General features: G+C 41.7%; 1 protein-coding gene across 1 annotated transcript in view; it reads right to left on the bottom strand.

Annotated features, from left to right (window-relative positions):
- Positions 1–25,841, bottom strand: part of RAB31 (RAB31, member RAS oncogene family) — a 154,977-nt gene that overhangs the window by 24,327 nt on the left and 104,809 nt on the right. The window contains exons 4-5 of the mRNA XM_007974664.3: positions 25,484–25,555; positions 24,363–24,469 (exon numbers count right to left, since the gene is read on the bottom strand). Coding sequence (XP_007972855.1) covers positions 24,363–24,469; positions 25,484–25,555 — 179 coding nt within the window. The remainder of the gene's footprint in view (positions 1–24,362; positions 24,470–25,483; positions 25,556–25,841) is intronic.

Here is a 25,841-nt window from a genome sequence, read left to right as displayed (position 1 = left end):
TACCACTCACAGAAAGAACGCAATCGTCTCCACCAGTAAATATCCTTCAGTGCTCACCTCCCTCAGGTCTATGTCGTCCATGCATTCCACCAGGCTGGGTGGACATTTGACAGCAATGTTCAGTGTTTACGAAAGGGAAAAGGAGGCTGATATTATAAAGTGCTCAGAATAATGCAGGGCACCCCATAAGTGTTAGATTAATGTTTCTTAAATGAATCTTTGCAAAGCCGTCTCAGCGAGGATGATGGCATGGCACTCTTTTCTTACAGAATGCCAAAAAGACTGAGGAAATGATGCAAGTAGAAGAAACAAGTAAAGGCCCTTCATAGTGTTATCCTACTCAACCCCATCATTTTATGCCCAGGAGAGCTCCCGGTCCAGTTATCAACATTCCACAGAAGCATGAGGGGAGCACAGGCCAGATCAGCCAACTTGACAAGTATATTAATGTTCATAAGTCACCCCAAGAGTAAAACTGCATCGTACTTTGAAGTTCTTTCTCAATGAAAAAAATCTGACATTAATTCTGAGAAACTTTTATTCAAGGATGGTGAATAACTTTTTAGAAGCCATGAATATTTCTTGTTCCATGACATTCTTGTACATGTTCTCTGCCCAGGTTGGTTTTGGATTATTTGAGGGTTTTTTCCTCTTATTTATTTGTAATTGTTCTTTGCATATTATGGAACCTAGCCCCTTGTAATACATTTTCCGAATTTTTTTCAACCTGCTATTTATATTTGATTCCTGTTTATGGCATTTATGCCACTCAGAAGTTTTCATATAGTCAGGCTTATTCATCATTTTCAACCATGGCTTATGAGTTTTGTATCATGATTAAATAATTCATTCCATTTTGAAGATTATTTAAAAATTTATTCGTCTTCTGTAAGTCTCATGATTTCCCTGTTTTACATTTAAATCCTTGTTCCATTTTGAATTTATCTTCTCATATTTTTCCTTCTCTTATTTATTCCACCACTATTTACTGAATTATCTCTTTTTTGCACAGATTTCAAATATCTTTATATACACTAAATCTCCCTATGTATTTCACCCTGTTCCTCAAACTGACTCTCTCCATGTTTTGCCCCGTTTGTCACACACTAAATCTCCCTGTGTTTCACCCTGTTCCTCACACTGACTCTCCCCGTGTCTCACCCCGTTCCTCACACTGACTCTCCCCTTGTTTCACCCCATTCTTCCCACTGACTCTCGCCATGTGTTTTACCCTGTTCTTCACACACTGACTTTTCCTGTTGTTTCATCCTGTTCCTCACACCGACTCTCCCCGTGTCTCACCCCATTCTTCACACTGACTGTCCCCATCTGTTTTACCCCATTCCTCACACACTGACTCTCCCCATGTGTTTCACTCCATTCCTCACACACTCTGACTCGCCCGTGTGTTTCACCCCATTCCTCACACGCTATCCCCATGTGTTTCAACCTATTCTTCACACTGACTCTCCCGATGTGTTTCAGCCCGTTCCTCACACACTGAATCTCCCCATGTTTCACCCTGTTCTTCACACACTGACTCTTCCAATGTGTCTCACCCCATTCCTCACACACTGTCTCTCCTCATGTGTCTCACCCCATTTCTCACACACTGACTCTCCCTGTATGTTTTACCCCATTCCTCACACACTGACTCTCCCCATGTGTTTCACCCCGTTCCTCACACACTGACTCTCCCCGTGTGTTTCACCTCGTTCCTCCTCACACACTGACTCTCCCCGTGTGTTTCACCCCGTTCCTCACACACTGACTCTCCCCGTGTGTTTCACCCCGTTCCTCACACACTGACTCTCCCCGTGTGTTTCACCCCGTTCCTCACACACTGACTCTCCCCGTGTGTTTCACCCCGTTCCTCACACACTGACTCTCCCGTGTGTTTCACCTCGTTCCTCCTCACACACTGACTCTCCCCGTGTGTTTCACCCCGTTCCTCACACACTGACTCTACCCGTGTGTTTCACCCGGTTCCTCACACACTGAATCTCCCCATGTCTCACCCCGTTCCTCACACACTGACTCTACCCGTGTGTTTCACCCGGTTCCTCACACACTGAATCTCCCCATGTCTCACCCCGTTCCTCACACACTGACTCTACCCGTGTGTTTCACCCGGTTCCTCACACACTGAATCTCCCCATGTCTCACCCTGTTCCTTCTCACACACTGACTCTCTCCGTGTGTTTCACCCCGTTCCTCACACACTGACTCTCCCCGTGTGTTTCACCTCGTTCCTCCTCACACACTGACTCTCCCCGTGTGTTTCACCCCATTCCTCATACACTGACTCTTCCCATGTTTCACCCCGTTCCTCACACACTGACTCTACCCGTGTGTTTCACCCGGTTCCTCACACACTGAATCTCCCCATGTCTCACCCCGTTCCTTCTCACACACTGACTCTCTCCGTGTGTTTCACCCCATTCCTCATACACTGACTCTTCCCATGTTTCACCCCGTTCCTCACACACTGACTCTACCCGTGTGTTTCACCCGGTTCCTCACACACTGAATCTCCCCATGTCTCACCCCGTTCCTCACACACTGACTCTACCCGTGTGTTTCACCCGGTTCCTCACACACTGAATCTCCCCATGTCTCACCCTGTTCCTTCTCACACACTGACTCTCTCCGTGTGTTTCACCCCGTTCCTCACATACTGACTCTCCCCGTGTGTTTCACCTCGTTCCTCCTCACACACTGACTCTCCCCGTGTGTTTCACCCCATTCCTCATACACTGACTCTTCCCATGTTTCACCCCGTTCCTCACACACTGACTCTACCCGTGTGTTTCACCCGGTTCCTCACACACTGAATCTCCCCATGTCTCACCCCGTTCCTTCTCACACACTGACTCTCTCCGTGTGTTTCACCCCATTCCTCATACACTGACTCTTCCCATGTTTCACCCCGTTCCTCACACACTGACTCTACCCGTGTGTTTCACCCGGTTCCTCACACACTGAATCTCCCCATGTCTCACCCCGTTCTTTCTCACACACTGACTCTCCCCGTGTGTTTCACCCCATTCCTCATACACTGACTCTTCCCATGTCTCACCCCGTTCCTCACACACTGTCTCTACCCGTGTGTTTCACCCCGTTCCTCACACACTGACTCTGGCCGTGTGTTCCACTCCGTCCCTCATACACTAAATCTCCCCAGACCTACAGAATCGGAATGCCTACTGGGCAAGCCCCAGAAATCTACACTGTAGCAAGCTTCCCAACAGCTCTCAAGCCTGCTAACGATGGAGAATAATTCTTGTAGGGGGGACTATAAAAAGTCAAGTCTGATATTTTTTCACTCTATCCAATTCATAATCTGACACTATGAAGCCAGTAGTTTGGAGATCTGTATCAAGATAACTAAACCTAGGGCACAATAAAATATATACTGCTCAGGCACCATTTTACAGTAAAAAGAAAAAGAAAAAGAAGAGTGGACTCATGAGCGCTTCCTAAAACAAATTCTCTGGTGGTTCACACATGTTCTAGCATGCATATTATAGTTTTAAAATACTGTAAGAGAAAAAACTAAGCATATTATATTCTGCCAAACTCCTGGAATGTAACATTTAACATCTCATTAAATTTTTTTTGCATTACATTTTTACTCTGTCCCCCAGCCACAGCCCCCTTCCAAGGTCAAGCATAAAAGACCAACTGAGCCGGCCATGGGCAGCACGGCAGCGGTGAGCGGGAGACGCTGTTAACTGTGGGGTGGAATTATTTTCTGTCAAAACCATCCCACATGTTTAAGATATTGCAGCCAAAAGCAAGGGAAATCATTCACAACATTTCATCAAAATCAAGCAGAGGAGGGCTGCAGGGCTGTGTGTGCTCTGACGCATTCTCACAGCAGGCCCCGTTCCGGCAAGCACCCACTGAAATGAATAATCAGAGTTTGTTATGCTCCCCCAGCTCATATTTTCTCTAAATACCCAAGATGTCTATGTAACACACGGATGAGGGAACCATTTTAACAATAATTAAAGCAGCAAAATCTGTTTAAAATGCTAGTTCTTACAGACACTTGGATTTTTACCTGTGAGATGGAAAAAATTGAAAACAAACTTCTTTGAAAAAAACAAAGAATGACCACTCCCTTCACAGCAAATACCTAATGAGACAATAACACATTGCAACGATCTAAGCATTTACAGCTAAAGCACTTGACAACCATGTACCTGGGAAGAATTTCTGCTCCCAAGGGGCCTCACCTACTTAATAGCACATGTCCTTAACTGCTATTCACCTGGGGCTAAATTCCTGGTGTCAAGTTCAAACGAGCAGTGTCAGGTTCTCGCCACAGATTTAAATGGGTTGTTTCTCATGGAAAACATATCAGAATTTGGAATCCAACAGGGACTGGGCAGAAAACAGGTTCTCTAGGGGACTTGGCCATTCCTTTGCTTCTTAATCCCCTTCTCCTGACAGAAATTCAGCCTAGTCCTGAAGAGGCCAGAGAAAGAGCCACTGGAAAGAGTTGTCGGTTCCAAATTCTCTGAGCAGGATCACATCAGCTGCCATTTTCTCTTGGGGCAGTTTGGGAGTTACTCTCTGTCATGGGTCCTGTTTGTACTTCTTAGCAGATGCAAGATACCATGACGATCAAGAACACAGGCTCTGGGACAAACCACTTAGGTCAGAAGCTGGACTCTACACCGTCTTAGCTACAGGACCTGGGATCAACTCCTCGATCCACCTGTGTCTTGGTTTCCTGACTGATAAGATAGGAAATGGACAGGAGGATTGACATAAACTACACACATGCACACAGTAGGCACTCAATTAGGGTTGGCAGTGATGATAATTAACTTGTTTACAACCCACTTCCTAAGTAAACAGGAGACAGATCAACTATAAGTAAAAATTGTGCCATTTGAAGGTAATCACTGAGATAATTGTAGTTCTTAATATTAATAGAAGTTACATTATGAAATGCTGAAACTTCTGGGCAGTATGTGAAGTGAAGGCAAAAGAGATTACTCTGTCTTTGAAGAAAATCCCCAGGAACAGAAGCTTACCACTCTGTTTAATCATTCAGAAGTTGATGGCTTTTAACATCCTTCCCCCACCGCCAAAGAAGGTTAGAACAGGGCCTGTGTTTCTGGATTAGAGTTAAAGGCATCAATAAGAACTCATGTTCATCTTTTTTTGAACTTTGAATATTTCTTTATGACTTCTTTATGTCTCTGTAAATATTGTCTGAAGTTGGTAGAACCTTCCTCTTCAACCCCAGAAGAAATTTATTGCTAATTGCCACAATACGACTGACAGCTGAATTAGTGAGGAGATCCACATGCTTATAGGAAAGGTGTTTTTGAGCCGACCGCCTGCTGTTCAGGTTTGTCTCCCTTATTAAAACGCTGCATAGTGGGCTGGGCGCAGTGGCACAAGCCTGTAATCCCAGCACTTTGGGAGGCTGAGGTGGGTGGCTCACCTGAAGTCAGGAGTTCAAGACCAGCCTCGCCAATACAGCAAAACCCTGTCTCTACTAAAAATACAAAAATTAGCTAGTTGTGGTGGTATGTGCCTGTAGTCCCAGCTACTAGGAAGGTTGAGGTAAGAGAATTTTTTGAACTCGGGAGGCGCAGGTTGCAATGAGCCAAGATTGTGCCATTGTACTCCCACCTGGGCAACAAGAGTGAAACATCTCAAAAAAAAAAAGGCTGCATAGTGGATAACCATTTGTTGGACAAAAGACTATATAATTTGTTCAACGTATCTACCACTGAATCCCAAGGACTTCCTTTAAAGCTCATTATTTGGCTCTATTCCAGACGGTCATATCTCTATCAGTATGCCATCTGTCTCATAAAAAGCATGAAGGGATTGACTTTACCCTATTTATAAGTCAATAAAATCATCTGATATAGTCAATGGATGCTGACAGAAGACCCAATAATTCTGGGTCAGAGACAAAGAATTTTATGACTCTTTTGGCACTGTTTTAAAACCAAAGTTTATTCCAGCCAATTTACTGTGCTATTTTCTAATAACAGCTCATAGATCAGATATGGCCTATGTCTTCCTAACCATAACAAACACAATGATGTTGAGGTAAGAGACGCCCTTTTTCTAAATGAAAATGAAATACTTGCCCTGTGTACTTATGGAGGGCCCAGAAATGTGGAAATTCTGTATTTGCAAGAATTATATTAAACAATCTTTATCTGAAAAAAAGTACCTTACTCCTAATGCCATCTATCAGACATCAATATAAGCAACTTCAGCATCAACTAATGAACTAAACTAACAAGAGATCAATCAAAAGGGCCTTAAAGGGAGCAGCACTGGCTGATGTTCTGCCAAAGCTCTGGGCGTTCAGGACCTGGTTACAGGGAAAACAGAATCAAACCAGCAGGTACTCTGGACCCAAACCCTCACTTCATGATCCGCCTCCCTTCTGGGGGCCCTGTCAGCCCATGGTCCCCCCAACACTTCTGGGCCCCTGTGGGCTGCAGGCAGAACCCCAGGAGCCAAAGCACCACCCTGGAGAGGCTGGAACGTGGCCTCAAAATCAGCTGGCTTCTGCCTGCTGTGGTCATTTTCTTCCCGGAGTGCCTGGAGCGCTCTCTCAGTGGACACAGCGGCCATCCAGCCTTCCTGTGCCATTTTCTCACAGAAGAAGATCTCCCTCTGAAAACTGGAAGTGTCTTTTTTCGGTTCCTGGGCCAGGTCTTGGGCCATCTTCTTGTAGTGGTTGCAAGTCTGACACACACGGTTCACGTTTTCGTGCCCCTTTCGAAGTCTCTGGTCGAGGCCCAGGCAGTAGGCGTCCTCCTCCGTGGACTCCCGTGAGACCCCATCACAGGTTCTCGGTGCCGTGTAGGCAGCGGGAACCCTCAGCTGCAGTTTTGGGAGCTCCCTCTCCAGCTGTGCCCTCGTGCCCTGCAGAGAGGCCTGCCCGCTGGGCAGACTTTGGACTTCCGCTGTGAGTTCTTTACACTTCTGGATTTCTTCCCAGGATTGCATGTCTGCTTTTCCAGTCTCCCCCTCAGGATATTCGAAAGACACACCTAAGTCACCATCATCATCCACTCTTCAGAGGGACTTCTAGCCGGGATGCTGAGGGACCGCCATGTCCTGCTTCCCTGTCCCCCACCATCGCCAAGTCCTTGTCCTCCACGTGGTCCCTACTGTCCTCGAGCAGACGCTCAGAGGAGTGTGGGCCAGGAAGGTCTGCACTTCACCCCAACATTTGCGGCCTGTTCCACTCCTGCCCCTGCCTGCTCCGGCCTTTCCTTCGTCTCCTCCTTTGCCTGCAAGTGTTGCCTCTGTCTGGCAATTTCTTGGCCAGGCAGCTCTGCAGCTTGCTGACGGTCCGTGCTGTCATTCAGATCGTCCACGGTTTACCCCTGAAGATCTCTGTGCTGTGCTGTGCGGGGCGTACTTTGCGTCGGTCATTCCGGGATGTTCCGGAGGTTGTTTTGTCATGCTTTTTTTCAGAAGCTCATCTGGACCCTGATGGGAAGACCCGCTCATTTCCTTTTGAACCCTCGAGTGAGGGTTTGGAGCAATCGAGGACTGGCCTCTGGCATGGGCGATATGAGGCCACCATCGGCCTGGGGTGCTGGCTGCCTCTTGGCCCTGGCCTTTCCGTGGACCTCACCCTGGGCTGAATCCCTTTGGGCCAGCTCTTCCTTTCTTGTCACCGCATGTCACCTCCTGACCATAAAGGCCACCAGAGCAGTGCACGCCCAGATCACTCAGCATATCCATAGAGTCATTGACACTAGTCCCAGGATTCTGTACATCACTAGCACTGCCACCCACAGGGGGCCAGTAACAGCTGAGTAGGCATTTCGTGGCAGGCGGCAGCCCTCCATGGCTCCCGAGGGCTCCACAGCTCTGCCTCCACTTGCCAGTGGTCTGTGGGCCACAGCTGACCACTCGGAATCCTGCAGAGCGTTCTGTCTCTAAGACAAGCAAGGGCCCACCACCCAGGGTAGACCATCATGGGCTGCAGGGAGGGGAGGCACCCCATGTTCTAGAAAACTGTGTCCCTGATTTTGCTGTGCAAATAGAAAGTGGCATTACTTATGCAATGCCCTGGGGAGTGGAAAGACCTCAGGGCAGTCTTCAGCTCAGGCCACTCCAGGCTCCACTTGTCCCTACAGCATAGCCATACAGCATAGGGTCAAAGCAGGGCCATGCCACAGCCCCGTGTCCACACACGATTCTCTCAGGGCAGCATGGTGGCCTGTCCCTGCTGAGGCTCATTACCCTGATTTCAAGTTCCCTTCTGCTGCAGGGAAGCCTGGTCCTGCCGACAAAGAAGCTGTCTACTGCTAGGCTGAGCTCCTTGAAGAAGGGACTCTGTTTCCTGTGGAGTCCTAGTTAGGGAAAAGGAGTCAGGCTGACTATAGGGCCGGAGCCAAAAATATACAAGATAAACCTGAAGCAGCTTGTTGTGCCAGAAAGTAAGAAAGTGCTCAAAAACCAAAATGACAGGCAAATGTCAAAGGGACAGAGGAACCAACAGAAAGAAACCCCAGTGGCCAAAGCTGGAACCATTTGAGCAATGAAATAGATAACACAATTCTGTGTCATAACCCAAACTATAGCATCAGCCCAGTCTCCACCAGACCGTAACACGTCCACACCCACACGTCTATGTGCTCATAAAATCTTTTCTGGGGCCCACAAGTATTGATTAAAGATCCCAGAGCGTAAGTCCAGACCGTTTATCAAGACTGATGATAAGGTATCATAATTCAGTTAGTGCAGTGCTGGTTTAAGGATGGCTGTCAGCCAGTGGAACCGCAGAGACAGCCCGCGAAACACTGTGTACATGACACGTGACGTAGAACAGCTAATACTGCAGGTCAGTAGGAAAACAGTGGACTGTGCAACCAATGATGCTGAGACAACTGGGTGTCTACACGGGAAAAATGAAGCAGCATACATATCAAAATCCATTTCGAGGGATTTGAAGACAGATAGGAAAACCAAAACTGTAAAGCTTATGAAAGATAGTTAATATTAGGGGAGTAAGTTAATATTAGGGGAATAACTTCCTGATCTTGGAGGTATGGAAATATTTTTAAAATAAGATTTCTTAAAATCAGGCTCTTCCCCCACCCCAAAAAATAAACCATAAAGAAAAAAATGGATAAATCGTGTTACATAAAAATTAAGGACTTCTGATGATGAAAAAACAACACAGCCAGGCATGGTGGCATGCACCTGTAGCCCTAGCTACTTGGGAGGCTGAGGCAGTAGAATCACTGAGCCCCAGAGTTCTGGGCTATAGAGCACTATGTCAATCGGATGTCTGCACTAAATTTCATGGCAATACAGTGACCTCCCAGGGGTGACGGACAATCAGGTTGCCTAAGGAGGGGTGAACTGGCCCAGGTAGGAAACAGAGAAGGTCGAAACTTCAGTGCTGATCAGTGGTGGGATTAGGCCTGTGAATAGCCACTGCACTCCGGCCTGGGCAACATGGCAAGACCCTGTCTCTTAAAAAATGAAAAAAAGAACTGGGTACGGTGGTTCATGCCTATAATCCCAGAACTTTAGGAGGTCGAGGTGGGAGGATCCCTTGAGGCCAGAAGTTTGAGACCAGCCTTGGCAACACAGCAACACTCCCATCTCTACAAACACATAAAATTTTTTTAAAAAATTGGCTGGGTATGGTGGTGCACACCTATAGTCCTAGCTACTTGGGAGGCTGAGCAAGAGGATTGCTCGAGCCCAGGAGTTCAAGGCTCCAGTGAGCTATGCACTCCAGCTGGGCAACTACCTAAGACCCTATCTCTAAAATAATAATAATAATGTTTTTAAAGCAAAAGACAACATAAAGAAAATGAAAAGATAAGACCTAAATTTGAAGATGATAGTTTCAACACATAGAGATAACAAAAGAATAGCATCCAGTACGTATTTTTTAAAATCCTAAAAATAAACAAGATTATGGTAAACAATCCAATAGAAAAAAAATGGCAAAGATTTGAACAGGCACTTCACAGAGGAGGAAACTTAAATGGCCAATAAATATATAAAAAGATGATAACTTTATAGATAATTAGGAAAATGCACATTGAAATGACTGTCAGATATCATTATATGCCCTGAAGGATCACAATTCTGAAGCGTGGCAAGGATGCAGAGCTGCAGGAAGGCTCACACACGATTGGCATATTCCATGCCACCGTGAAAGACACTGGCATTACCTAGTAAGACTGAGGGTGTGCATACCCTGAAACTCAGCAATTCAACTCTTACCTACTCCAGTCCAGAGAAATGCTTACACATAGCAATATATGCACAAGAACGTTCAAGCAGCAATGTTCATAATAACACCACACCAGAAATAACTCAAATATCCACCAATAGAATGAAAAGATAAACTGTGTTCCACTCATAAAACAGAACAGTAGACAGCAATGAATATGTAGAAGCCACAGCTAACCCCCCATCAGGTGAATCTGACAAGCATGCTGAGTGAAAGACACGTCATCACAGGACATACAGTCTCATTCCGTTTACAAAGTTCAAAAACGGGCGAATCTACGGCTTGGAAAATGCAAACGCAGGTGTAAAGCATAACAAAAACAAGTGGTTATCACCAAAGTGAGAAGAGTGGTTACTTCCGGGTGGAGAGACGGGGATACGATTGGGGAAGGGGGTTCTGTGGCACAGTTACACGACTGTTCATTTTATTACCACAATATTCCTTACGATATGCAGGTTTTATATATTCTTCTTTAAGAATTTTTGTAATTAAGAAAGAGATATTCCAGATGCCTTTGCTGGGCTCTCTGGGCAGCTCAGTCTTCGGCTCCCTCCTTCCTCCTGTGATAGCAGCAGGTGAATGGGCGGGGCCATCTGCACCGCATCGCTCACAGAACACGGACAGGCACATCTCAAAGCACACATGTTTTCACAGCACAGGCTCTATTCCTCCTCGTTATCTCACATAAGGAAAACACTGTGTGCATTTAACACTTGCCATGATGTTCACTGATGTTCACTGGCTTTAGTGCTTTTAGTATTTGGAATAAATTGGATTTTTAGGGTACAGCATTTCAAATTCTGTTATTTGGTTTGTATAATTTCTAAGAAACTTCCCTACTCAATTGTGGCTCACTATCAAGACTGGAATGAGTTGTGGAGTCACATGTAAGAGATGAAAGCAATTTAATTTATTATTCGTAGTAAAAAGTATTTATTTCCAAATGTATTTTTAATCTGCTAAAAACCACAGTTTTATCCAAAAATGTAAAACAACTGAGGAGATGGCTGGTGGTGTTTCTAACTTGACTGTGTACACTGTGGAAGTACAGGTCTGCCCTGGTTTCCAGCTCTAGATTGCACAGGAAATTGCATGAATCACGCACTTAAGACGCTAGACGGGCTCCCATAGCCTCCTTGGAGGATGGCCAATAGGTTTGATCTCTTTAACTGGCAGTGACTACCTGAGGCATTGCACTAAGGAGGAGCCTGGGGCCACAACAGGCTCAGAAGAAAACAGTGTTCTGACTGCCTGGCAATGGGGAAGCTGAGGCAGGAGCCATCCTGGTCAGCACATCAAGCCCACCCACTTTGCATGCTTTTGAGACCCACACCATCCAGCCATCTTTCCCTCCATTCCCCAGGGCAGGTGCAGGGTAGATATTCTTGACGGCCCCTCCCTGCCAACACGTGCCAAGCTCACTCCCACCGCCAGGCCTTTGTCCCAGATCTTCCCCCTTCCTAGAATTTCCTCCTCCAACACATCCGTAACTGCCCGTGGCACATGCCCCACCTGGGACACATGTTGTCCCATGCCTTTCCTAGTCACAACAGATGATTCTGACCTCTCCCTTTCCTGAACTCCTCTGTCCTTTCTGCACTGCATCAGACCAACTGGAACTTTATTAAACATAGTCTTACATTGCTCATCAGATATTTCCCCACCCCCTTTCTTGGCTGCCCAAATAAAAGTAAACATTAATAGCTCAAAGGAAAAGACTGTCTCCTTTCTATTCTCAGAGCCCTTTGCTGCCACAAAAGAACCACCAAAACGTCTTTGCTAATCGAATGACTGAGAGCTGACAGGACTAATTTCCTTCCTCCTACCCTACCCTGTTTTCACTGCTAACACCAGATGCCCTTTTTCTTGGTGTACAACCTCTACTCCAGGAAGGAATTCTGGACTCCCTGGCAGCAGTCCCACCCATCCCTCCCAGTGTTTCTGTAAGAGGCACCAGAGTGCTTCCGTAAGATCTTAGAGACCATGATTCCACCCCTCAGAAGAGGCAAGAGTGCATGAGAACTGCCCCTGAGCATCTCCTGGGTTGTATTTATGGGGTGGGTAGGAGGAATCTTGGGCAGAGGCAGCCAGTGACAGCAAAGCCATCTCAAGGTCATTACCCACCACCTCTGAGAAGAAGGTTCTCCCACTTCCCAACCCAGCCCCCGTCGTCACTATTGTTGGGTAACTTCCCACTGCTACCACTTGTAAAATAAACTAGGTCTGAGGGGTTTTCTCCCATCAGCACTTCCCCATCCCTCCCTCATCCTTCTGATTCATTCGTGGCCCTAATATACCAGTGAGAGGTGGAATTCCAAGGAAATGCCAACAGGAGACCCCTGAGGCTGAAAAGCAATTCCATTAGAAGCCATGAAATGAAGGCAATGTCCAAAAATGGCCAGGAAAGCCTGAAAGAGTTTCAAATTGGGAAGAGTCAAAGGGGATTTGTGTAGAGCCAAGAATTCAAAATCAAGAAAACAAGATCAAGCAGAAGAAATGTAGAACTAGAACCTGCTCCGCGGAATGGATAGGGTTGGAGTAATTTCTCCCAAGAAATGACTTATTATGGCAGCCATAGGTCAAGGCTGCCCATGCTTGTCAGAGGAAATATGGGGAAGTGATTCTTGCTTAAGGGCCATGGTGAAATAGGATATGCACTTCTTCCTCTGACCTTCCCTCCTTCGCGTAGGATCCTGGCCACATGGCCCTAAAGCAGATGGTTCCTGAAATACCTGCAGGTCCTCTCACAGAGGTCCCAAAGCCAGGTGACCTTAACCCCTTACCCAAGCCAAAGGCAACAAGCACAGGCTGGATATAAGGGAGTTGAACCATCCAGAATAGGGACCACACATTACTCCAGCTTCACAATAATTTTGAGTAGAGAAAGATTTTGTTTAGGGTTGTTCAAAATAGGAAAATCTTTCACCAAGATCAGGAACCTAGAAAAAGATCCAAGCTAAACAGGGGAGCCCCGTATTAATTTGCACCCAATCACCTCTCTTCTCCTGGTGATTATGAGTGTGGGGTATGAAGGGGTTGGGGCAGAGGCCCTGGAAATGCTTTGGAAGAGATTAAAGATGCAGGGCCAATGGTGTCAGTTTGGTGTTTTGTGTGTGTGTGTGTTTTAAATAATTTCAACTTTTTTGTTTGTTTGTTTGTATTTTGAGACAGTCTCACTCTGTCACCCAGGCTGGAGTGCAGTGGTGCGATCTCAGCTCACTGCAACCTCTGCCTCCTGGGTTCAAGCAATTCTCGTGCCTCAGCCTCCCAAGTAGCTGGGATTACAGGCACGCACCATCACACCCAACTAATTTTTGTATTTTTTGTAAAGACGGGGCTTCGCCATGTTGGCCAGTCTGGTCTTGAACTCCCAACTTCAGGTGAGCTGCCCACCTCGGCTTCCCAACGTGTTGGGATTACAGGTGTGAGCCACCCTGCCCAGCCAATAATTTCAACTTTTATTTTAGATTCAGGGGGGTACACGTGTAGGTTTGTTACAGGGGTATGCTGAGTGACGCTGAGGTTTGGGGTACAATTGATTCTGTCACCCATGTACTGAGCATAAGAGGAAGTTTTGCAATCGCCCCCCACTCCTTCCTGCCTCTGAAGCCCCCAGTGTCTGTTCCCATCTTTATGTCCATGACTGCCCAATGTTCCCTTTCCCTTATAAGGGAGAACATGCAGCATTTGATTTCCTGTTCTTGGATTAACTTGCTTAGGATAATGGGTGCCACTTTTGAATCCTGAAAGATGATGAGTCATTGTTTTCATTCTCCAGGAGGCCTGAAGGGCAAGAGAGAAGCCCAGACAGTGCAGCCTGCAGTTAGAGACCTGGACAGATGCCAGGATAGATTCTGGGACTTCCTCATTCTTCTCTACCGTCAACTTCTACTGCCGAAAGCAATGCTTTTCCAAGAATGACCCTTGGACCACTTGTAAAAGGATCACTTTTTTAAATGCACATATCCTCGCCTCCTTCTTCCTATTGAATCCGAATCTCTGGACCTGGTTCCTAGAACTGGAATTTTTAACAAGTGCACTATGGTTTCTTAAATTCATGAAAGTTTTAAAACCACTGAGGCAAGGTTACAACCTATTTCTCTCTTTTTTCTTTGCAAGACTCAACTGCCCTGCTTTTTCCGCCAGACCCAGGAAAAGGCCATGCAGTCTCCTGTTGGGCTTCCCAGACTTTCTGAGACAAAGTTTTCTTTTCTGTTTAGACCCTAGGCCAATCTGCCCTCCTAGAATAGCAGAGACCTTGAATTAGCCCCATGCCATGTGCTACTTGTTCAGAAACTTGCTGCCAGCCCCAGCTCAGCATGCAGACTAGGTTCTCCTGCCATCTTGACCAGGCAAGTCAGTTGGTACCCCAGATCCTGTGGATTCAATCCATTTAAGGTTCTTATTTTCTTGCAACTCTGTCAGTCCCTTAAATGTCCCCAACTTTGCAAGCCTAACTGCAGCATCAGCAGATGGCGGAGGGAACAGGATGGCCTGCCCCACCAGGAACTGCACACTCTCCACCGCTGGGAGCAGCGACCACAACATTCACCGGGAGGGAGAAGGGCAGCAGGAAGGACGGGGGGTTACAGCCCTGAGCACCTACTCTGTGAAAGTCCAGGACAGTCTTCTCACATTCCACTTTGCTTTCACGCCTCGAATTCAGAGGGACCATACATTACTTCAGTTTCACAATAATTTGAGCAGAGGAAGATTTTGTTTAGGGTTGCTCAAGACAGGAAAATCCCTCACCAAGATCAGGAACCTAGAAAAAAAATCCAAGCTAAAAATCCTGAGTGTACCTGACCAGATGCCTCTGAATGCCTTCCACTCTGGGAGTGGGGCGGACCTTTATACTGTCTTCTGGAACGTGCAAGAAGATGAAACACACTGAACAGGCATCTCTGCCAAGTACTTCTGCACCCAAATGCCTTAAGTGGGCTGAGCCAAGGTTGGAGGGCTAATTCCACTTCCATCCAGCACATTCTCAAAATATGCCAGGCAGAGCTCCTTCCAAGGATCGACAAGCTTACACAACCAAAGTGTGTTGGATGAGATCAGTTCCACCAACACACACACACCCCCCTCCACACACATCTACACACACACTCATACACACACATCTACACACACACACCTATACACACATCTACACACACTCTCACACACACACACACACACAGACATCTACACCCACACATATCTACACACACACACACACACACACACACGTCTACATACTGTCCTGCTACAAACCCAGTGAAAAATCAAACACAGTTTTCTGGGAATTACAGGAGAGCAAAGTACTTTGGGATTAGAGTAAAAGAAGGTCAAGCTCTGAATAAGGTCTGGGGTTTAGAGGTTTGGCTAACTCCCCAGAAAGATTATATCAGCAGGCAGAATCTGGAGCAGCCAGATTGCTGACCAAGAACCGATTCCCCTGCCATAGAAACGTGTCAACAAGCTGGTGCCCGCTAGGTTCCCAGGCCCTATCACTGACCGACCATTCCTGTCTCACAGGAGACAGACACCCCGGGCAGAGACCCAGGCAGCAGGCTTCCCTTTCCCTCCTTCCTAAACGGGAGTTTTTAATACAGTTACCCTGTTTATCTTTCGTACCTTAGGTGTGCTGGAGATGGTTCATTTAATCATTTGGCCCAGTGTGCTTATAAAACTTTTGTCAAATACATTCCCCTTTGCAATTTTTGCCATATGTATATAATATATATAATGCATATATATTACACATGCCCTCACCTCACTGTTTTAATATTTATTATTTTTATCTAAATCAACTTTTTGTTAATCAGATTTTTTACTGAGATAACCGCAGATTCATTTACATGCAGTTGTAAGAAACAGTACCAAGCGATTCCTCATACACTTTGCCCAGTTTCCCTAAATGGTCACATCTTGAAAAACTATGGTATAATATCACAAAGAGGACATTGTCATTGTTGCATTCTATCTTATTCAGATTTCTCCAGTTTTACTTGTATGCACTTATGTATGTGAGTTAAGCTCTATAAAATTTTATCACCTGTGTAGGTTCCTATGTCCACCACCACAGAGAAGACACCAAGCAGTGCCAAAGCCACAGGGTCCCTTATGTTGCTCTTTCAAATCCATGCCCACTTTCCTCCCCGTCCTCCACCCCTACTTCCCCTTACCATAGCCCCTGGCAATCAGTAATCTATCCTCTATTTCTAAAATGTTATATAAATGGAACCACGCACTGTGAAACCTTTGGGACTGGCTTCATTCACTCAGCACAATTCCCCTGAAGATGCATTCGAGCTGTGCGTATCAGCAGTTTGCTTCCTTTTAGTGCTGAGTAGTAGTCCACGGTACGGATGCACCACAGTTTGTTTAGCCATTCGTAGCTTAAGGACATCTGGGCTGATCCCAGTTTAGGACTATTACAAATAACGTGTCTATGAATATTCATGTGCAGGTTTTGTGTGAACATAAGTTTTCATTTCTCCAGGATAAATGCCCGAGAATGTGATTGCTAGGCCATATGGTAACTGCATGTTTAGTTTTATAAGAAACTGCCAAACTGTTTTCCAGAGTGGCTGTGCCGTTTTGCATTCACACCAGCAATGTATGGATGACTCAGTTTTTCCATATCCTCACCAGCATTAGGTGCTGTTGCTGATTTTTATTTTAGCCATTCTGATAGGTTTGATGATGATATTGAACGTCGTTTTACATCCTTCCTCACCATCTTCTATTCTCTCAGGTGAAATGTCTGTTTATGTCTTTTGCCCATTTTAAAATTTTTTTCATATAAGTTTTGTGAGTTCTTTATACAGTCTACATACTAGTCCCTTATAGATATATAGTTTGCAAATATTTCCTCCTAGTCTGTAGCTTGTCTTTCATCCTCTTCACACATCAATATTTCACAAATATTTTTAAGTTTTTAAATTTTAAGGGTGTCCAATTTATCAGTATTTCCTTATATGAATTGTGCTTTTACTAAGTCTAAGAACTCTGCCTAACCCCAGATCTTTAAATTTATTTTCTTTTAGAAGTTTTTCTAAAAGTTTTAGGGGTTAACATTTTACATTAAAGCCTGTGATTCATTTTAGACTAATTTTATATAAGTTTGAGGTTTGTTTTTGTTTTGTCTATTGATGTCCGATTACTCTATTTGTTGAAAAGGTCATCAGTTGAATTGCTTCTTCTGTTGAACTACCTTTGCATCTTTGTCAAAAAATCAATTGAGCATATTTGTGTAGATTTATTTCTGGGTTCTCTATTCTGTTCCATTGATCTATGCATCCATCTCACTGCCAATACCATACGGTCTCGATTACTGTAGCTATATAGTAAGCCTTTATATAGAACAGAGTGATTCTTTCCATTATATCCTTCTTTTTCAGTATTGTTTTAGCTATTCAGTGTCTGTGATTTTCCATATAAATTTTAGAATAGGCTTATTTATGTTTACAAAAAACCTTGCTAAGATTTGACAGAAACTTCATTTAAACCTATAACTCAATTTGAAGAGAATGAACATCTTTACTATGTTGAGAATTTCAATTCATGAACATAATATGTCTCTCCATTTATTCAAGTCTTATTTGACTTCTTTTATCAACATTTTGTACTTTTCAGCATACAGCTCCTATATATGTTTTGTTAAATATATGCCTAAGTATTTTATTTTCTTTGGAGCAATTGTAAAGAATATCGTGTTTTAAATTTCAGTTGCTGCATATTTATTGTTAGTATTAATATATAGAAATCTGATTGATTTTTCCATGTTGCTTTTGTATCCTACAACTTTGCTGAACCCACTTAGTATTTTTAGAACTTTTTTGGTATATTCTTTGGGCTTTTCTGTGTAGATAATCGTGTCATGTGCATAAATCAACTTTTTTAATATTTTAAAATAAATTTTATATCACTGTCATAAACGCAACACTAGTGTCAACTATCATAAAGAGAATGTAATCCTAAAAATAAATATGATAAGGACAAAATATAATTAAACTCTAGTTAGAGACAGTTGTCTGCAGAGGGCCCTCAACCTTAGATTTTTCTCTCTCTAAGGGAGAATAGCAAGTATAAAAATAGGTGTTAAAAACTTAGTGGCATCAGGCTCACTTGGAACATTCCCCAGGACAGACCATATACTAAGCCATAAAACAAGCCTCAGTAAATGTAAAATAATTAAAATCATACAAAGTATGTTTCAGATTACAATGGAATTAAATTAGAAATGATGAAAAGTCAAAATTTGGGAATTGTACAAATATGTGAAGATTAAACAATATGCTATTAAATAAATAACGGGTTAGAACACAAATTAGAAAATATTTTGAGATTAGTTAAAAACGACATATCAAAACCTATGAGATGCAGCTAGAGCAGTGCTTACAGGAAAATTTATAACTATAAATGCCTACATTCAAAAAGATCTCAAATAAATATGCTAACCTTTCTCCTTAGCAAACTAGAAAAAGAGGAACAAAGCAAATCCGAAGCAAACAGGAGGAAGGAAATAACAATTAGAGGATAAAGAAATGAAAGAGAAAAACAATGAAAAGAAATAAACCAAAAACCACTGGTTTTTTGAAAAGGTCAACAAAACTGACAAACTATTGGCTAGATTGAATGAGAAAAAAAGAGAGAAGTTTCAAACTTCTAAAATTAGGAATGGAAAAGGAGACATCACTACTGACCTTACACAAATTAGAAGGATTATTTAATTGGTCATGGGATTAAGAAAAAAAGATTATAAGAGAATACTATGAACTACACAGCAAATTAGATAACACTTAAAGAACTGACATCATACAAATTAGACAATTTGTACATTAGTAAAATAATACCTGCAATTTAAAGGTATAAAGTTTGTTTAAATTAATGAGTTTTAAAATGAAACAAAAAACCTAACTGGTCATTTGGGAGGGTATTATAGAATCATTTCATTACTTTAAAACCTTCTAAATACAGAATATATCAAGCATTTTCCTTCCCTTTCATACTCTTTCATATACACTGTACCTCAGTATAATTAAATATTGTAGTTGATTTGAGGAAGTTTCTCTGTAGATGCACTGCATGTAACAAATGAAGAAGGAAAGATAGAATTTGAATGCCACCATTTTGCTAACCATAATCACCTAGTAGATTATCAACAGTTAGATTCTGACCAAGTCTAAATCTAACAATTTATTTAAAGGGCATAGGGGAGCAAGTTAAATAACACCGTTAGGAAACAATAAGAAAAATTCACACTTAATAAAGCGGTGTAGGAGAAATGAATCTGTTTCTTCAATAAATCAATTTCAAAGGGAAAAAAGGCAGGGTAGGGGTAACCCATGGACTAAAAGATTGACGTGTAACTACAATTCATTGCAATGTATAGACTCCATTTTTCTGGATTCAAACAAAGTGCATTTTAACACTGTATAGTTGATATTAAGGAACCATTTAATTTTTTACATGTTATCATATAGTATTGTTATGTGTTTTAAAACACAATGCTTATCTTTCAAAAAATAAATCTAATATAAAATTTAAAAAAAGAATTGACATCATGGAGACCAAGTTGATGTAGAGAAACAAAAAGAAATGACATCAATCCTTCACAAATTCTTCTAGAAAACAGAGGAGGTGGGAACACTTACCAACTCATTCTATAGGACTGTTATTGCCCTGATACCAATGCTAGACAAAGATATTGTAAGAAATGGAAACTACAGACTAATACCCTTTAAGAATATAGACATAAAAATCCTTAACAAAACACTAGCAAACTAAACCCAGCAATGTATAAAAAGGATTATGCATCATGACCAAGTGTGATTTATCCCAGGAATGCAAGACTAATTTCACATCCAAAAATCAATTAACATGTAATTATATATGCAAAAATTGTTTTGGAAAAAATCCAACATTCGATCATGACAAAAAACCTTCAACAAACTAGGAACAGAAGGAAACTTCTTCAACAGAATAAAAATGATATATGTAAAACCAGTTAGTGTGATACTTACTGGAGAAAGACTAAATGCTTTATCCCTAAGATCAGGAAGAAACAAGAATGTGCACTCTCATTACTTTTATTCCAGATTGTTTTAGAGATTCCAGCCAGAGAAATTGGTCAAGAAAAAGAACTAAAAGGCACACATATCGGAAAGAAAGAAGTAAAATAGTCTTTATTCCCAGATAATATAATCTCATATATAGATAACTCCAGATAATTTACTAAAAAACAACTAAAAGTAATAAATGAGTTCAGGAAAGTTATAGGATACAAGATAAACATACAAAAGTCAATTGTATTTCTACACACTAACAAAAAGCAATGCCATAAATAAGAAAACAATCCCATTCACAATACCATAAAAAAAATCAAATACTTAAGAATAAATAAAACAAATGCAAGACTTGTAAACTGAAAGCTATAAAATGTTGCTAAAAGAAATTAAAGAAGATGTAATGAAATGAAAAGACATTCTACATTGATGGATGGGAAGACTTAAAATTGTTAAAATGGGATTAACACCTGAATTGGTCTAAAGACTCAACACAATTTCTATTAAAATCAAAGTTGCCTTCTGTTTTTCAGAAATTAAGAAATAGATCCTACAATTCATATGAAAATGTTAAGGGTCCAGAATAGTCAAACAATCTTGAAAAAAGAACAAAGTTGAAGGACTCACAATTTTTAATTTCAAACTTACTACAAAGCTACAGCAATCAAAATAGTATAACACTAGTGTCAGGACAGACGTGTAGAACAACTAATAAAGTTAAGAGCATAAAAACAAGACCACATTTATGGTTGACCAGTTTTAGATAAAAGTACCCCAAAAGATTCAATGGGAGAGAAACTATCTCTTCAACAACTGGTGTGGGGATAATTAGATATCCACATGGAAAAAGATTAATTTGGACCCCATCTTACATTACATACAAAAAGTAACTCAACATGGATGACAGACCTAAATGTAAGCACTAAGAAAACATGAATAAATATTTGTGATGTCCATTTAGCCAATCACTTGTGAACAAGAGATAAAAGGAAAACATGATAAGCTGGACATAAACTTTTGCACACAGTAAAAATTATGAAAAGACAATCCACAGAATGAGAGGAAATATTTGCGAATTATATGTTTGATAAGAGACTTTTATTCAGAGTACATAAAGAACCCTTATAACTCAATAATAAAAAGACAATCCAAATAAAATTTAGGCAAAGGATTTGAAGAGACATTTCTCCAAAGAAGATATACAAATGGCCAATAAACATATGAAAAGATATTTACTATAACATTATTAGTCATTGGGAAAACCACAATGACACAATCTCACACCCACTGGGATGCCTATAATCAAAAAGGCAATAAATGTTGGTGAGGATATGGATATCTTGCAGTTACTTTGGAAAACAGATTATGAGTTCCTAAAATTATTAAAAAGAGTTATCATATGACACAGAAATGCCACTCCTAGGTACATATTCTAGAGAGATGAAAACATACATCCACATAAAATTTGTACATGATTGTTCATAGGAACATTTTTCATAATAACAAAAAAGTAGAAGCAATTCAAATGTTCATGTGTAAATGAATAAATAAAATGTGGTATATCCACACAATGAAATATTATTCAGTCATAAAAATGAATGCATCACTGACACATGCTTAACTGAAAGAAGGTGGTCACAAAAGACCACATATTGTACGATTCCATTTATGTAAAATGTCTAGAAAAAGCAAATTTAGAGGAACAAAAAGGTAGATTAGTGATTACTAGTGCTGGAAGGAGGTGGAAATTGAGAGTGAATATAAATGGGCATGACGTTCTTCACAGAGTGACGGAAATGTTCTAAAATTAGATATGAGATGATTACACAACTCTAAAAATACACTAACAGTCATTGAACTGTACACTTAAAACAGGTGATCGTGATGTTTTGTAATTTACCTCAATACAACATATTAAATGTCTAAAAATTAAAAATGAATTAGTGTCCATCTAGTCTTTCTCACTGACCTAATCAGAGTTTTAAAGGCAGTCAGCTTCTTGTTGCCTGATTCAATAACACATACCATCTAAAATAACTGTGTATAACAAAAGATATACATGCCACATTTTAAAATACAACTGCAGGATCTCGAGGAGCCACATTCAGACCTCACTGAGGCCAAACAAGAGGAGAAAAGATATTACCAGGGAGGCTGGATGCATGGGACAGTGGCCCCATGACACCACCACTACAGGTAGCAGCTGGATGGCCCTGCATTTTCTCCCACTGGGACAGAGAGGCTGTAAGTTAATTCACGGTTGGAAGTGAGATGAATAGATTATGTTAGCTGGGGCACATTGAAAATTGCACATATAAGAATCAGCTGAGCACAAATCAGAATGCTCATCAAGAAGAATGTTGTACCTGTGCATAAAAGGTGAATTCCACCCCGAAACACAGCGTATCCTTGCGTGCTGGTAGCCACATCTATATGTCACAGATAACTTTTGTCTGGCCAGGCTACACTTTTCTAGGAGCTGTCCTTCTTCAAGACCACCTGCCTTCCCATTCTCATAGTAATGTTGGGAAATACCATCTCGTACTACCAATCCCCTCCTGGCCACACACGCCTGTTCTCAATGTGGGGAGTTCCTCCCTGGCGTTTTAGACTGGAAATGAAGACAATGCCAGGCCAGCATCTCTCCAGAGACTAACTCTGGAACATGTCAAATGTCAGAGCTGAGGGCAGTTCTGTTTTTACCATGTGGATACCAGTACCTTCCAATAATTCCCCTTTCTCCTGAATTTCAATGGTGTTTCGGATCCACGTAACCAAGAATCCTAACTGATACTATGCAAGTTTAAATCGTTCTCTGCTTAAATGCTAGTCCATCAGCATTCCCACGATACATAAAACTTGGTTCCCCTCAAAGGTGCACATTAGTCCCATAATTAAGGGGTTTTAGAGATAGAACCTTCTCTCAGCAACGGTTCTCTCTACACACCCACCTCATCCTTCCCATGACCAAGGTTAAGGTGATTCTGCTGGGAACACTAGACAAGCAAGCTGTTTAAGGTTTACAGTAAAGGAGGTGGATATCTGAACTAAGTCTGGGAAGTTTGAAGATCTGTCCAAATCTCAGAAAAATAAATGATTAAGTGGTGTTTATGGCTGTTATTATAAACCAACCAGATGCAAGGTGATACAAACTTTTGAAATACCAAAGAAACAGAACAATTTGTTAAATGCTATGTTAAGAGCTTTTGCAAGATCCATTTCCATCGACTATTTATTTCACTTTGGTTTAATCACATTTTGATTAGCAAAACCAGAAGCATGATGTAGTTGTCTTTATGAAAATCAGCTACTAGAATTCCTGAGAATTAAATTAACCAAGAGAATGGAGATACCACAAATTCACTATTTCCTTTTTTAAATAATGTATTTATTTAGTAAAATAGCTAGCTTACCAGGCTAGGCAAAGCTATCATCAAATCTCTAATTCATGTGTACTGGATCCCCACAACTTCCTTCCAGATACGGGAAGTTCAATAACCCAGTATCACTGGGGGAAGTCAAGGTACTCACATACAATGTGTCATATTCTGATTTAAGAACAAAATAGTGAGATTACGTACTTGACTATATTCTTAAGGTAAAATCTAGAACTAAAACAAACAGGTATGCCATGAAAAATTTTAAGAATTCTAATGGTCATTACGATAGGGATGACCATTACCGTAGTGTTACTAAAATTGTACTAGTAGTCATAATGATAATAAAAATGGAAAAAGTAACAACAGAAATAATAAAACCATTTAGCCCAAAGATATGTAGAGTCAGGATGTAACTGTGCTATGTACAGGAATTATAATTTTAACATTTATCATTGTATGGTACACCAGATTTGCATTTCCCTATTATTTTCCCTTATTTCTTCTCTGGTTGAATCAATGCCACATTGACTACCACAAGTGAAAGGCCATTAATTATTACACTGAGGGCAGACATAACAAAGGCATGATACCTTTGTACACTCAGGGATGACATTCAGGGACGGAGGATAATATCTACACAAAAGATATTAAAATGCGTCTTACCTAATATCTGAGAGGTCGCACTTGTTTCCAGCGATGGCCATTACAATGTTTTCCGGACCATGTTCTTTCAGCTCCTTGACCCATTTCTTCAAGGTGTAAAATGAATCCTAAACCAACAGTATACACAAATCATTTGAAAAACCCCTCAATATAACATTTCAACCAAGCAGAAATACAAGCCCAGTACAATTTAATGGAGAAAAATATTTTTAGGAGACTCATGCAGATGAACATACTACCTCTGTCTAGGCACAGAAGTTAATGTTAGCTGAAATACACTTAAATAGACCATGTAAAGTTTTCTAAAATTAAAACTGGATCTAGTGAAGAAAATCATATCAGTGATTTTTCTCCTATAAATAATGTTAGTTTAAAATGATAGCCTGGACTCTGCATGAATAAGAATAACAGGACTAAGTCAATGCTCATGCTTAGAAAGAATCGTGTATCCCTAGGGTCCTGTCTTCCTGTTGGCCCTTCGCTCACAATCGTCCTCTAGAAAACAGGTCAAAGGCAACACGCCACATTTAGGTAGAAGCGGTCGGGAACTCGTGGAAGGTAATAGTGATGGGTCACTAAATTGATCGTCTTATGTGCTGAGTCAACACTCCAGAGGAAAAAAGCAAAGAATTCAATTTGCAGGAGTGGGAAAAAAATGTCATCAAACTACTGCAGTTATTTGTTGACAGAAGTCTAAAACCTTCAACATTATAACTAAAAATATATATACGCAAACACACAAAGATTTACTGACATGCACACAAATGTTACGCTTGGCATTTTAAGTAAGTAGCATGATTGAAACACTAACAAAAATAAGTATTCTGTGATTATAAAGCATGCAGAACTTAAAAACAAGTTTCCTTTTCTTTAAAAGCTGACATTCTGCAGAATAGTACTAGCAGGCATGACTTTGCCTCTACAGTCAATTTTAAGAATGAATGGTCATTGTTGTTTAATTTAGCAGATAAATATGGGATGCTTTGTTACATATACACGAAATAAACTCAATATATAGTGGCACGCTACTGGGAAGACGCAAGCAGTGACGTCTTTGCTTCAGTCTCTCTAAGAGAGAACCACCGTAAACGACATCTAAATTCTGAAGGAGACATTCTTACCTGCTTGGTAATATCATACACGATAACAGCTGCAGCTGAGCCTCGATAGTACATGGGAGCCAATGAATGAAACTGTTTAAGAACAATGAACAGTTTTAGGCCAAAGTGAACAGACTTTATTCAATCCCAAATTAAACATAAAAGTTTTATCCTACATCATCCCTATAGGATCCCTAAATTCCTTCCCCATCTAATTTTTCCAGGGTTCATGTTATTCTTTATTTTATTTTTTTGAGATGGAGTTTCACTCTTGTCACTCAGACTAGAGTGCAATGGCATAACCTTGGCTCACTGCAACCTCCACCTCCTGGGTTCAAGCGATTCTTGTGCCTTGACCTCTGGAGTAGCCAGGATTACA

This window comes from Chlorocebus sabaeus, chromosome 18, assembly GCF_047675955.1.
Source record: "Chlorocebus sabaeus isolate Y175 chromosome 18, mChlSab1.0.hap1, whole genome shotgun sequence".
NCBI lineage: Eukaryota > Metazoa > Chordata > Mammalia > Primates > Cercopithecidae > Chlorocebus > Chlorocebus sabaeus.
Note: the sequence above shows the minus strand (reverse complement) of the source record. Positions and strands in the feature narration are given on the sequence as shown.